This window comes from Apostichopus japonicus, chromosome 8, assembly GCF_037975245.1.
Source record: "Apostichopus japonicus isolate 1M-3 chromosome 8, ASM3797524v1, whole genome shotgun sequence".
Taxonomy (NCBI): domain Eukaryota; kingdom Metazoa; phylum Echinodermata; class Holothuroidea; order Aspidochirotida; family Stichopodidae; genus Apostichopus; species Apostichopus japonicus.
Window position 1 is genome coordinate 42,500,277 of NC_092568.1, and position 15,807 is coordinate 42,516,083.

Here is a 15,807-nt window from a genome sequence, read left to right on the forward strand (position 1 = left end):
GGTAGTTTGGCCACTCCCCTTCCCAACAAAGAAATGGATCCCTGGTCAGCCGTTATGCCAGCGCTACTGTGGCCTCTCCCTTCCCAACAAAGAAATGGCTTATCAGGGATAGCCACTCCAGGCTGAGTACAAGATTGCCACGGTCACTGGCTCCAATCCTACCATAGCCAAAATGTCTTTATTCTTTTGCAAATTTTGTTAATAATTTCCCAGTTAGTTTTCCGTTATTGATTCACTTACAAATGTTACATGAAGCAGCGTTTCTCATCTAAGGTAATATTGAAATCATATATCCCTTTATAGAACCAGTGGATATTCTTTGTGAGTCTATCAAGTATCCTATCAACCAAGCAGGTATTAGAATATCTCTATTACATGTTAGTAAGAAAATTTTAGAGGGATTGGGGTGTTGGGGAAGGGAGAGGGGAGACATTCTGGAATTTGCAAGCGTTTGGTGGTTTGACAAGAGAATGTTGCAAATATCTAAATTTCCATTAGAATCTTACATTCCAGAGACAAAGCTTAAAAGAAGGATGCAAAGTGCTTGAAATCTTTTAGTTTTAATTCATTCCAGTCACATAGAAATGAATTCTTCATGCAATTAAGAATATCTCGGCCTGCCAAAGCAAGCAATTTCTACTTTAAACAGGGAATTCCCTTATGGATGAGTTCTAAAGGCAGGAAGCAGGAAATTACAATCTTCTGGTCAAGGCAATAGGTTCACATACACTCTTAACTATAATTATAGCAACACCAGGCACTGGAGTATCAAAACTGTCTGAGTAGTCTGATATAAGTGACCTAATTTGTGTTGTGGCTTGCATGCCTTTTAATCAACATTACTAATTAAAGACTAAGCCAGCAGCAAACAGCACAGATTTTCATCTGTTGTCATCTCCTTTAAACCCCTTTTACAAACTATTTCTATTTAATACCATTTTATGGTTTGTTGAATTGAAGGTGGTCATTATAACCTTTTATACGTTAACTAAAACATTTTTAACTCTGCCCATGTTTCAGTTCCTGTTAATTGTCACCTCTATACATACTAGTAGTAATTATTCATTTTACTTTTTTTATGTTTTGGTCACTATAAACTTAATGACAAATTTTGAGAAATAAAATTTAAAAAAATCTCAGTGCAAATAATTGAATGGTATGATAACAGTGATGGATGATTTTTTTTAGAAACATGACAGAGAAGTCTTTTACCAAAATAAATAATAGAATTTTTCAGTAAAGCATGACAAAGATTGGGGCAAGCACAGTTTAATGTCAAGAGAAAGTTTTGTAGCCAGATTGGTAGAGCTGATATAAAGCAAACCCAGAATGAGATGAGGCAAAATGTTGCAATTTCTTTTCCTATTTTGTTCATTTTCCCTTTCATGAAGGTAATTACTGGAACAAACAATAGTGTACAATGTATACAGTATTATAGTTTACACTACTGTGCACTGTTAGCACTATGGTTACAATGACACTAATCCACTTATCCAAGACAACAGTGTAGCTAGAGTATGAAGAAGGTCAGCATCATTGCTTATTATGGCTATAACTACCATAATTCAATCAATCATATGGATTGCAATACCAACTACTACAGGGAACTATTCTTTGTGTTATGTTAGTTGCTCATTTATACCACTAAGAGGGTTCATTTTGTAAGTTAATGGGAGGTAGCAAATGGGGTAAGAGGGCTATATTGGTCCTTTAAATATGTACCTTGCAGTAAAGCATATCTAACAAATTCTAAATAATATGTACCATCTATTTTTAAAATGTAATTCTTTTTGTAAGTACCACCTATATTGTATTCTGAATGAGTACCATTTATTGTTAACGTGTGATCCTTTGCTATGAGTATCATTCACTGTTATTATGAGTACCATCTATTGTTAATGTGTGATTCATTGTTATGAGTATCATCAACTGTTATTATGAGTACCATCTATTGTTAATGTGTGATTCATTGTTATGAGTATCATCAACTGTTATTATGAGTACCATCTATTGTTAATGTGTGATTCATTGTTATGAGTATCATCCACTGTTATTATGAGTACCATTTATTGTTAACGTGTGATCCTTTGCTATGAGTATCATTCACTGTTATTATGAGTATCATCTATTTTTACATGTGATTCATTGTTACGAGTATCATCAACTGTTATTATGAGTACCATCTATTCTTAATGTGTGATTCATTTTTATGAGTATCATCCACTGTTATTATGAGTACCATTTATTGTTAACGTGTGATCCTTTGCTATGAGTATCATCTATTTTTACATGTGATTCATTGTTATGAGTATCATCCACTGTTATTATGAGTACCATCTATTGTTAACGGGTGATTCATTGTTATGAGTATCATCCACTGCTACTATGAGTACCATCTATTGTTAACGTGTCATTCATTGTTATGAGTATCATTCACTGTTATTATGAGTATCATCTATTTTTACATGTGATTCATTGTTACGAGTATCATCCACTGTTATTATGAGTACCATCTATTGTTAACGGGTGATTCATTGTTATGAGTATCATCAACTGTTACTATGAGTACCATCTATTGTTAACGTGTCATTCATTGTTATGAGTATCATTCACTGTTATTATGAGTTCTCAAGATGTAATCGAAAAGTGACCACTGGTAGTAAAACCCAACAGAGAAAGTTTTTTATTCTGACAGAATGACCAATAATGATAATAATGAAGGTGTTAATGAGGTGAGCAGAGAACCGAAGAAAGGGGGAATCAGGGTGTGTGCCCAGGACATGCATCAACAGCCTAACTCACCTTCTTTAATGACTGGTAGTCAATCAGCTCTGGTCGATGACGGTGGATAAGGGCACAAAATGCCAAACCATCTTTCCAGCTGTGGAGTAAATCAAGATAATGTGTTGAAGCATGTGATACCTTTTATACAGTGAGTAGATACAAAACATTGCACCTCATCCTACAAATATACCCACTTTGTTTTTGTCATTTTTTTCCCCTCAAACATTAGTACATACAGTATATGGGCTATTTTCAATCAATGAATACTTCATATGTATTATAGCTCTTCCTTGGAGATTTCACATATTTACCTCTGCTGGTAACACAAAACTTCTAAATCTTATAGCCTAATCAAATGAAATCTTCAATTATTGTAACTTTACATATATGCCTCAGATCAGGTATCAGCTGAATTATTCATATATATAATATTTACTGTAGTCTCTAAACCTTTCATGTACAAAGAAATGATGTAATATGTATCACTGAACTTTCAAAATGCAATTCATGTTAGTTAGTACTTATACAATGCAGTCAAACTGACCAATCAGCAATCATTATATTGATCACATGGACTAATCATCATGCAGGAAACCCATTCGTATTAGTTTGTTGATGTGTTAAGGAATCACACGCAAGATTAGACATACATTACATACCACTGGGTCCTTGGAGATGCCGACCAAAGATTCATATTAAGATCAAACTAATATTGTTTGATACTTATTATAGGAAGCCATGCCCCACTCCTTCTCTAATCCATATGATAAGTGTAATTAGTGTATACATGATACTAACACACTGACAAGTCAGTGTACTTGTACACATACAAACCACTCATGTACACATAACCCTAGAGTTATTATATGAAAAATAATCCAGTTGGTATCCTTCTAGTTATAGTCTTATTGGCATGGGAACATTGTTATTGCTCAACCATAAACACCTTAAACAAACATACCAGACATGGTTGTTGCTACTATCAGTTATTGGACTATGCAGCAAGCACTAGCAATCAAATATTTCTTGTATGATTCACATGAGTTATTTTATAAAAAAAGATAACTTAATTCAATCTTTCAGATATGTAGGTGTGTGTACAGACATTTTGAAGTGACTTCATATGGAAACAGTATGTCAATGTTGATAAATATGCAGGATTTGGGCAAGACCCCTAGTTGACTTGACAATGAAGTAATTTTAAAATGACTATATCAGAAGTAGAGGTACTTGAAGCTCAGGCCGGTGGAGGGGCAAGTACTGGCAACAAGTTTGAAAGTTTATTCTTTTCTTCCAGCTAGCTCAAGTTATATTATAAAATGGAGAGAAGTCATAATCAATTTCAAGCTAAAAATTAATATCTACACATACCTAAGTGACAAAACTGCATTGCACTTTTATTATGATGTAATAATCCTTTAAGAATCTGATACTTCTATGTGTGCACAGTGTAACTATTTATGGTATTCTACAAAAGGTGAGAAAGATTTGCTTTTATGGTTTTATTGTTTCCTGTTCTCACTTGAAGTGTCAATATGATTGATTCTTGTCAATTTCAGAAATTAGAAAGTAATTTAAAACTAGATTGAGAATAAGAAATGTTGAATTAAGTAACAATTGATGGTTTTATTTCAAACTTTCAAGTTTGAGGTACAAAGACCGATTACAATTTTCAGAGTAGTTTTTACATCCACCATCTTGCAATATCTTTAGTAGCACAACTAACTCACAACTGTTCTCAATCTTGTAATATGATATGCCAGGTAACAAACATACAATGTATAATAATAATAAAAGAGACTTATATAGCACCCAATCAGTAGACAAAAGTCACTGCTCAAGGCGCTTTACCAAGAAAGCAGATTAATTTACAAAAGAACAAGTGAAAAGATGGGTCTTAAGTATACTTTTGAATGTAGAAAGTTTAGAGCATGTTGGAATGTGATCTGGTAACTTGTATAGGGCTAATGAATCTGATTAATAGGGAAGCAACTTATATATCAATGGACAGGTAGGAATGAGGAAGATGGCTGAGATGTAGAAAGTTTGCTCCTCTTTGGGCCGTTCAGGGGAGAAGCATGGAGACTGAACTATGAGATGCTTCTCCAACATAAACGACCAGGTAATGCTGGAGAAAAGAACTCCTCTGAGACCATTTCTATTTTTGACTGCAAGACAGTATACTGAAGGTAACCCTTCACTATGAGTTCAAAGGCTGCGAGTCTTCCATGCACATGTTCCTACATGGCACACACACACATAAGTAATGTATTATGAGTATTGCGCATGTGTACTACAGCTGTAGTATTTAAAGTGTGGCGGGTCTTACTATTCCCTCTAGACAAACATATTTACTTCATTAAGGTTCACAGTAGGACAGGAACTCTCCACAGTTATACTGATAAGTGAGAAATCCAGTATTTCTCCCCTAGCAGTCATTGGTATATAAATATAATTATGACAGAAATGTAAACATGTTTACTTCTTTCAAAGTGATATGGATTATACCACTCAAGCAAGTGTGTGAAACAATCTAAACCATGACTTGTTAGTAGACTAAGACCTGAAAATATCATGGTGCTATACCTACAAGATTTAAATGACAATGTTATGTTTAATTTACATCTACTTAGCTTGATCCAAAGCCACAGTGATTGCTCTCACAAGATGGCAGTGAGAGAATGACACTGTACAGGGAGTATGAATAATTGTGATATGATGTCAAGTATTTATCTATGGGTGGTTTATGATATATGTTTACACCAGGGCTAATTCCAAGTTTTACTCATCCAATATGGCCAACAATGTTTGTCACCTCATATGGAAATCCTTGACACGAACATTGCGATATGGACTGGTCTTTCGTTGGCACCACAATAACAACCCTTCCTTGGCTGTCATCTCTGATGTTGGAAGAAACGAGATAAAACAATCACAAAATCAAATATAACAATTAATTAATTTGTCAGGTGAAACAAAAAATCAGCAGGTGGCATGTCAGTAGCAGGACAGGGTTGACATAAACGGTCGACAAGCACAAGTGAGCTTTATTCTGCAAGTGCTTGAAAAGAAACATTTTGAGACGGGGGGGGGGGGAGGGGGGACTCGGTACAACTGATACAAGGCAGTAAACAAAAAGGAATGAAAGAAATGCAAGACAGAAACATATGCTGCAGATATTAGGTGTGGAGCTTGCAGGTTTCATGCACTGAGTAAATTAGTTGGAAACCAAAAACAATTATTAAGAAAAAAATCATTGGCAATACGCGACAAAGACCACTATGCTGATTTTATATTCCACAGGCAAGGCTGGTGCGGTTTACTTTATACCTCACATGAAAATTTTGCACATTGACTTCCTTGTAGGGTGCAGTCTTCCTCTGACACCAAAGCAATAGACCCTCTTTAGCAGTAAAATCTGATTGGCAGAACAGGCAAAACAAATCAAGAAAACAAAGACAAAAGACATGCAGCAAAGTTAGTTATTTAAAACACATGGAAGTGTATATAACAAAGGTGAAAGGATATAGCCCCGTGCATGCAGTAATTTGAACAAAAATATTTGAAAGATAGGGATAACTTCAAATAATTCTCATGAAAACTAATGCTACAGAAAGTGGCATGCAAAATATTACAAATCCAAACATTTCCTAACTTTTAAGTAGCACGGTTTAACCAGTCATTACATTAACTATGGACTATTCATTCACTGGTTCATCACCATTGCAAAGAAACATTAAGATGCTGGGTAGCTTAAAGGCTATCAGTATTTTGTCCTCAAACAATGGTCATTCGTGCTGTATTTTAACCCCTAAGCATTTTACCTCTATGAGACATTTAATTTTCTAATTGGCAACAATTTGGACAGTCTGGCAACAATTTGGATTGTCAGAACCTCAAAAAAAGTACTTTTGAAATCTAAGATTTTCAGCAAAACAAATTGGAAGAGTATGATGACTTTTAAGTTGTTATATCTGTGTTATCACAACTGGGTGAAACAAGTACTGTAGCAGGACACCTGAGACACAGGAGGAAAAGAGGCAAAGGTATATTAAAAATGACATTTTGTTCAGTGAAAACTACATGGAAAAAATAACACATTATTCTGATTGGTCTAAGCAAGAATGCACCATTCTGATTGGTTACAACAAGAAAGCCTTTATTCTTATTGGTCAAACAAGAGCATGCCTGATAAAACAGCAACTCAAGCATACAAAACCAATTAGTTCTGGTAAACATCGAATTCACTACAAGAGATGACAATCCCAATTACTCAATTTAACCAACAAATCACATCAATATGACCCTCATGCTAAAACCAGGACAACTTTCTATAGCTATGTTAGGTCCAAACTTTGCTCAAAATGGCAGGCTTGAGGTCGAAGGTCACCTGGTGTGAAAATTGGTGACGTTGACATTTCTGTAGGGAGCGGTCTTTCTCTGGCACCAAAGTAGAAGTCCTTCTTTGGAAGACTGGTCTGAAGACCCAAGAAAGGATGGTTAGAATCAACTGTTCTAACCTCTTATCTCTAATCCTCTCGCAGGCCCCTCTCATACCCCCCCCCCTCCCCTCGAACTCCCCCACTGCCCATCCCACTTGAACCTCATCCTTTATCAAATGAACAGTATTTATCTTTATGTTTTACATTTGTAGCATTCCAATCTTCCTGCACTATAAACCTGACAAACATATACTATTTCAACTTCTAATCCATTCATATGTTTTGTAGATAAACACTAGCTTTTAGTCCTTGATAGTTTTCTTAGTGAAAGAACAAAATTCTGTTTAGCTGATAAGGAGTATACATTGCAGAACAAAACATAAAATCAAGTTAAAGAAAAGATAAAGATAACATAAAGATAACGTTAATGCCTGAAGTTGTTAACAGCAGTGAGAAAAGGCAAAAATTTCAAATAAAAATATTATTTTCCTCCAAAAAAGTTGGGATAAATTATTGTAGAATATGCCAAAACCTCATAAAAAAAACAGGAGAATAAAGCAGTTCAGTGAGAATGCAAACACAATATACTTGAATCTTAGGAAGTTTGCATTCAAGACTTAAAACAATTTCTTCTATCTAAACTGTATGCCTAAAGTCTCCCTTTAACGGGTTCGTCAACATTTCAAAGGGACTCATGAAAATCCATGATAGTAGCCATTCAGTTCTTTGTTTCAAATACTTTACAGTAAATTTGTTCTTTCCATATAATGGCTTCCAACAAAGTGCTATGGGTATAATTCTGGTTTCTTTTTGCCAGCATATGGAACAACCATTCCAAGCATTGTTAATTAATTTGATTTATGCCACAAATTATATTCACCTTGTACCTCACTTGTGAATGCATCAATATCCACATGAATAACAGAAGACAAATATAAAATACAAAGCATGGAGGATGAGAGTGCAGCACTAGCGTGGAGACAGGTAAAGTGATGTGCTATATTTTCTTTGTTCCAAAATATGTATAGCTGGTCTCTAGTACCATACACAAATCATGTAATAAAATACATTTCCTGCTGTAGAAAAGCGATATCCAAACAAAAGGGGAGCAAAGATATGAGAATAAAACAGAGAAATGAACAGGAAACACATTTCAAAATACCTAACAATAGTTGTCTCCCTCATAATCAGTTTGGGAATTATATGCGCTGGCAGAAAGAACCAGGTACCTTGGTTCATTCACTTCACTCTGAACAGACTACTTTCAATCTGTTCAGGTTATATAATAAAATTAACTAAAAGTGCAATGAAACTTTGATATTAAAAGGAAGTAACATCAAAGCTAAGTTAGATGAGTATTTATGGCTATATAACTTCCCATTGTTATGAAAGTTGATTCCAAATCTTTATTCACAGGTCCCTGGGAAGTTGCAGTTTCCATATAATAACAGGTTCTCTGTATGATTTGATCTTTGAAGTAAAAGATTGGGGGAGGGGGGGATGAGGTGTTAGGAGGGGAGGGGCGGGGGCAGAGGGGAATTTTATCAAGAAAGTAAACAACACCAATGAATGGGATAATACAATTAAAAGGAGAAATTAGGGACATTAACATCTGCAGTTTCTTGCCTGTCTAAAAATGCCATTTTTGCTTCTTAACCGGATACTTGGGGAAGCAATATGGTTAATCTATTGTTACCAACAAGTAGATAACCACTACAAGAATTGTGATCCATGGCATAGTTATTGTTTAGAGGTCATTATGGTTGAAGGTAGCAATATGTTGTATTAGTCACTTTAGTCCCACCCTTATATTCTTACAATGATATGCCAGGAATTTCAAGAGGGCTATTAAATTGCTTGAAAAGTAAACTACAGTAACAAGCACATACAGCATAGAGATCTGCTATAATAGTAAATTCTATTGATAACTACTCAATGTTCTCCAAATGCTCTGAATTGCAACTTGTCCTGTTATACTGCCCAAGATTATAATCTAGATTGGTCTATTTTAATCACTGGGGAGGGGGAAGGAAATGTTGCTTTAGTACAAGAAGATAAATAGTTGTTGACACACCTCCACCAAAACTTCATTTTTCAAGAATATTCAACAATGTTGAGGTGCCATAAATCTTACTCATTGACCATCAGTTGTAAGTTTCTCCTCAAAAGTTAAAATTTCATCAATTTTTACCTTCCACAGAAATATCCTGGATGGCGAAACGGAGGATGATCGTCCAGATCATACCAAGGGTCATCTTGAGGTTGCCGTCAACGATTTCTGTAAATATTTGAAAGATGCTCAACTGATACAGGGGGCAAAATGGTCATTAAATTAACATGATCATAAGTCATGACTCAACGTGTGTGAGATTACTAAATCCTGAGGAGGACATCGGGTCAGATAACATCATCTGGAGGATCGGACATGTACCTAGTCTACATACACATAGTTTTCAAGAATGTTATTATTTTATTTAAAGTATCTCATCTAATCTTGTAGAGAACGAGAAATAATTAACTGGATGGCTAGGTCATTTATCAAGTAATTTGTCCCAACAAAATACTTTCTCTCCTAAACTTCCTGGTTTGGTGATTTATGAGCGACGATACTCACCTGTCTCCTATCTACATTGGCATCCTACTATCTACCTTAATTACATGACTGCAAACATTTTAGCACTGCTCCCCTTACATCCCATTTGGGATACCGCCCCCATGTTCTCCTCCTTCCCAATCGGCCATTCAAAAGTTGAACTACATGCCATTTTCGCAGAATTCCTAATTTGCTTCATTCTGTTACAATTCATTGATTGTTGTAGATTGGTGACAGGTAAGAGAGGAGGGAAGTAACTTAAATACTTACTATACTATAGGAATTCCAAAACTTACTGGTTTGGATATTTACGAGTGACGAGCTTACCTGTCTCCTCACAACCTTAGCACCTCATTCTACCGTGCCTATAAAGTCCTGGTAAAATAATAACACTGTGCGCCCTCTATGACCGAACCCCCCCCTCGGTCACTCCTCACTACTCATGAGACCACTCCTTAAAAGTGGCCTCACGGTCACCGAAATAGGGGTGGCCAGAATCCTCTGGCCACCCCCAAGGACTCCCGTCGACTAAACTTCTCAAAGGTGAGCCCTTGACAAAAGGCACTGATGCCTACCTAGCAGGGAGAGTGTAATCCTCCCCGCCGCAGCGGGTAAGGGGGGGGACACTCTCCTGAGCACTGCAGGCGAAACTACCCCTTTTTCCTAACAAGGAGCCTCATCCTGTAAAGGCCCAACGCTTGCTAACCCTAAGACAACTTAGGTGAGTACGCCTATGAAAAACACAGGGTGCAAAGTTACCTTCACCGATAGACCTGGCCGGTGACTCTTAGTAGTTGTTGGCTCTGTCTATCTGGTGATGTGCTTGGAGTCGTGAGCCTAGTCGAACGACTGCTCCCCCATCCGGCTGTGTCCCACCCCCTAGGGGGAGGGAGGCGGGAATGGAGACAGGTAAGCTCGTCACTCGTAAATATCCAAACCAGTAAGTTTTGGAATATTTACTTCGCTCCTCGCTTACCTGTCTCCTCACAACCTTAGCACCGAGTGGCACTGCCTGATGGTGGGAGGCCCGAGGGGTGGGACCAAGTACCAACCGGACCTCGCATCACCGCGCTACCAAAAGCTGACTCGGCGTGTAGAGTGTCAGGTAAGTAACAGGCGACGAACATAGTTGGTGTTTTCCACGCTGCCACCTTGAGGATGTCCTGTATCGGGATACCGGCAGAGAGAGCTGTGGAAGCCGAGGCCCCACTGATGTTGTGATCTCTTGGCCGGGTATCCCCCCATCGTGAACAGGCGGATCATCTCTACTAGCCATCGGGATAGGGTATCCTTGGCGGCTGCTGTTTAAGGTGGTCGTGGCAGGATGAAAAGGGAGGTTGTTTGTCTCAACTTCTCTGTCCTGTTTAAGTACCACTTCAGTGCCCTGACTGGGCACCATCGCTTGTCCTCAGCCACTGATGAAAGGGTTTTGATTTCCGGAAAGAAAATGTCCCCGGGCAAGAAAGTCAAGGCCCGGTTCTTGGCAATAGGGGACGGGTCTGGAACCGTCCTCGCCCCATGGCCCTCGAATCTGATGTGGTTCTGTTTGGTTGTTAGGGCTTGGAGGTAACTCCTTCACGCTGACGCTACCGCAATGACGAAGAGTGTTTTCTTTGTAAGAGCAGCCAGGGAAGCGTTCCCCGTTGATTCGTACAGCGGCCCTGCCAGGGCATGCAGCACTGCTGAGAGCCCCGCAGAGGGGGCTAACTGTCTGACTCGTGGACGGCGATTAGCCATGCCTTTGGTGAGCTGGTCAATGTCTGGGCTAATGCCCAGCGTGGAGCCGTCTGGAAAACCAGGCGTCCCCGTCTGGGGCCTGCGTGTGGGACCTGCGGCCTGGGACCCAGGGTCCGGAGGGAGCCACTAGGATGAGTTTACCCTTGGAGCTGCGAATCTTCCTCAGTATCTGGCTGATCATGCCAAAAAGGGGGGGGAAGAATTTAAACCTCTGGTCCGTCTCGAGGCAGGGACCTGGCGCTATGTGGAAGGCTGCAGGTGGGACCGCCTGTTACAAAAGATGGGCAGCCCATTGTTGCCCTTTGTCGTAAGCAGGTCTATCCGAGGTATGCCGAGCATGTGGAAAAACCTACCGCATATTCCTTGCGAAGGGTTTACTCGTCGGGGTCGAGTTGTCCCCTGGGCAGAGCATCGGCCCTCACACTCTCCTTTCTGGCTATATGGGAGACCCATAGGGCCGTGCCAGATTCTGCAGCTGTGGTGAGGGTCTCCCATGCCAGACGGCACAATCTCTCTGCCCTGGAGTCCTGAGAGCGAGGCGGAAGTACATGAAACCTGGTTGTCTTTGCAAATAGAGTGTTGGGGCCGATCCTTTGCCCTGCTGACGCCACTGTGGTGCAGGAAAGTGGTTTCTCTGTATATGCTGCTAAAGAAGTCAAGGACAGTGGCCTGTATGATGACCTTGTTAGCGCCTGCAGTACAGCAGCCCTCGCAGTACTGAATGCAGTACCACAGTACTGCTGATGACCCCTTTAGTTATCAACCAGTTGCAATCAGAAAACCTCTGAAGAAAAGTAATGCCTTGATGATGTAGACCTAAGCTGTACCCTGTAGGGAGGTTTAATGGAGGTTATTTCCATGAAAAATAATATTAATAATAATATTGAGGGTTGAACTGCGCCGGCCTATCTATCGATAACGAAGCCAGAGGCGCTAGCAATATTACCCTGGTCAACAATAACCTGTTAAACAGAGAGAAATCCCTCCTGGATGGAAAGACGCAATGGAGATAAAGTGCCTTGCCCAAGGAAACAACAGAATGATCTGGCCAGGACTAAAACCTGCAAGCCTTAGATCACCAGTACACTGCCTACACCGCTTGACCACAGTGCTCTCCAAAAATTGAGTACTGAATGGATAGTTTGCTTCATCAGAGTCTTAATCAATGCTACTGCTGCTATGTGGCTTTTACAACTACAGTATATGTATGTATTTGTGTATGTAGTTTAGATCATCCTGCAAGTAGGAACTTGTGAAGAAGCCTCATTGGCTTATCAAAGCCGCAAGCTGACCAAAGTCAGTCTCGTACATTCATATTTTAATGTCCATGACTATGAATTGTCAACAGCTCTGTAACTGGACAACATACATTAATCTTGGGGTGACTTGAACCGGGGACCTTTTGATTGGAAGGCACCGGGTTTAACCACTGAGCTAACTAAGCTACAGCCCTACTCACCAGGAACAAACTCCCAACAGGGTATGTGTAGGGTGGGTTTGTAGAAATTCCACCTCATAAATCCTGGCTGTGTAACGGAGTCCAGGGAGTTACTCAGCAAACACAAAGGCGTTACTAAATGTTTAGTCTTTTGCTATGATAGCGTTATTAGAGGTGTAAGAAATATGTTACCGAAACCCTTTAGGGGCTATTATTTCAAAACAATTTCCGTTAAGACATTAATATAACATTAATATAACGTAATATCTCATAGACATCTTATGTCAACGTTTTATCAACACCACATTTAACGTACTAAACACGTATTGAATGTTATGATAACGTACCCGTTACTTCTCAAATCTCTTCCTGTCGAGATGTGTCCATTTCGTAGTGCAGTAAAGGTTTCCAGCTTCCTATTGAAACCACCTAGCGCCTAGGCTAGTCAAGACTAGGCCATTAGGTGCTACGAAATGCAACTCTGCTTAAGATGTCGGAACATCGAACATTATTCATGAAGTGCATGCTGTATGTTCGGAGCGTGTTAGCGCTTGGAACTTGCTGGGGGTTGTATCCTACCCCTTTTTCAACTTACTAACGCGTTTGTCTTGGTAATTCACCAAAGAAATAGGAAGAAAGGCTTATTCCATAGGATTGCTCACGTAGTCGATAGCTCGTTGCAGTAAAATTGAGCTTACACGTGTCACGCCAGGTGGCTGCTTGGCCCCCCCCCCTCCTCTCTTAACAAATGTGCCACGTTGTACCTTTTTTTTCTGGCAGTTTGCCAAGGATCTATGAGCGTTATGTTTCCTGGCACTTTGCCAAGTCTCGAGAAAGTTCTCTTCCTAGCAGTTTGCCAAGGTTTTAAAGTAAACGGAATACTGTACGTCATGAGAACCGATTTGAAACCCCTGTCTTACGCATTTTAACCTGTTCTGGAAGTGGGTTCACCAGTGTTTTAAACGACAGTGTTTTTTTTTTTTAAACACAAGTAAGATTTTAACCTAGGCAAATGGCGATGAATTATGATTAGAGAGGAGTATAATTAGCGAGGAGAATATGACCCATGAGTGTCTGCAGGTACTCGATAAATAAACACACATTTGGGATGTGTAGTGGTAGCGGTGTTTTTCCGCAAATGATTCGAACCTGTCGTCGCCGCTCAAGCTGCTAGTTCCGGGGGGGGGGGGGGGGACACTCCCCCTATTCTGGGAAGCGGGAGTAACCGTCCTCTGTAACCCCGAAATCTAGGGGTCGACCTCGTCGTCTAGGCCGGACAGGCTGCCCGACGCTCTGCAAACCAGGTCGTCCTTGCCGGGGAACAAATCAGGTTCCATTCTTTGGTCTGGGATTGATCGTGGTGTCGCGGCCGGGCTGGCCCGTGGGTTGCGCTCGCTCCTCGGCACCGATGTCTGTGTTCGGTGTCTGGGGATAAGTATTTCTCCCTTTGCCGTGGGAACCTGGCTCGGGGCTGGTTCTCTTTTCGGATTGGGCGCCTGCCCCTGCTAACCCGTTCTGGGGGCCCGGCATTGGTAATCTCGTCGGTTCCCGGCCTCAGGACCGGCCGCGGCTCCGGTTAGGGGGTCTGCGGGCCGGGCTTCTGCACCTGCTACCCCGTTCTGGGGGCCTAGCAGTTGTTAATCTCGTTGTAAATGTTGTTGTAGTTGTAAATGTTATTGTAAATGTCGCAGTTGTAAATGTTGTTACTCTCGTAGGCTCCCGACTTCGGGACCAGTTTTGGATCCCGTTTGGAGATCTGCGGACCGGGCTTCTGCCCCTGCGCCCCCGTTCTCGTCGGGCCCGGGCCCTCCGGAGCCAATCTCTGAGTACCCAGCAGTCGATTGTATAGCTCTGGTTCCCGGCTCCGGGGGCGGTTTTGGATCTGGAGTGAAACCTCGGTTCTGCCTTCCCTTCGAGTCTCGCCGGACCCGGGGTCTCGCCGGACCCGGGGCCTCGCCGGACCCAGGCTCCCGGAGCCCGTCTCTGTGTGCGTACCACGCCGGGTACCACCACGCCGGTACTCCTCTACCCGGACATTCTGTCCTTTCCGGTGGGATTTTTTTTTTTTTTTTTTTTTTTTTTTCTCTCGCCGGACCCGGGCTCCCGGAGCCTGCTATGGGACCGGCTCCGTTTCAGCGACCCCTCGGTCGTACTCTCTCTCTCGGACCCGAGCTCTCCGTGGCCTGTAGCCCGCGCTCCGTGGGTCTCTCTTGCTGCGACCCGGACTGAGACGTTGCCTCTAGCCCGGCCGAGCCGTGCCTCTTCTCAAGAGGTCTTTTCTTGGCGGGAGTCTTGCTCCTGCCCTTCCCTCTGGCCGTAATCAACCGGACGTCGCCGGGACCGTTAGGGGTACTCTTTGCTGCGACCCGGACTGAGACGTTGCCTCTAGCCCGGCCGAGCCGTGCCTCTTCTCAAGAGGTCTTTTCTTGGCAGGAGCCTTGCTCCTGCCCTTCCCTCTGGCCGTAATCAACCGGACGTCGCCGGGACCGTTAGGGGTACTCTTTCTCTCTCTCTCTCTCCACCTCTCCTTCGGCCCTCTCCTGGCCACTTTCCTCCACCTCTCTCACCACTTCTCCCTCCTCCTCTCTCTCTCTCTCTTGTCTCTCCTATATCTTTTTCTGGGGCGCCGATGGCCTAAGGAATCAAGTCCAGCCTGCCCTAAAGCTTGCTTCTTAGACTCGTAAGCCACTGGTCTATCTAGTGCCACTGGGCTGGCGAAAAATTTATGCAGACCAGGCATGGGTCCCGTCTGGTGTAGGTTCTAAACTTAGGGCACAAATCGTGTTCGACCCAGGTTCTGCCTGGCCGAAACA

At 41.4% G+C, this 15,807-nt stretch overlaps 1 protein-coding gene across 3 annotated transcripts in view; it reads right to left on the reverse strand.

Annotated features, from left to right (window-relative positions):
* Positions 1-15,807, reverse strand: part of LOC139972093 (alpha-actinin-like) — an 81,641-nt gene that overhangs the window by 38,876 nt on the left and 26,958 nt on the right. Inside the window, exons 3-5 of one of the 3 annotated variants that reach the window (XM_071979017.1) lie at positions 9,418-9,504; positions 5,600-5,687; positions 2,803-2,881 (exon numbers count right to left, since the gene is read on the reverse strand). In XM_071979017.1, the coding sequence (XP_071835118.1) occupies positions 2,803-2,881; positions 5,600-5,687; positions 9,418-9,504 (254 nt within the window). Of the gene's footprint in view, positions 1-2,802; positions 2,882-5,599; positions 5,688-6,114; positions 6,203-7,174; positions 7,263-9,417; positions 9,505-15,807 lie in introns of all 3 variants that reach the window. The other 2 variants (XM_071979018.1, XM_071979019.1) reach the window with 2 other exon arrangements.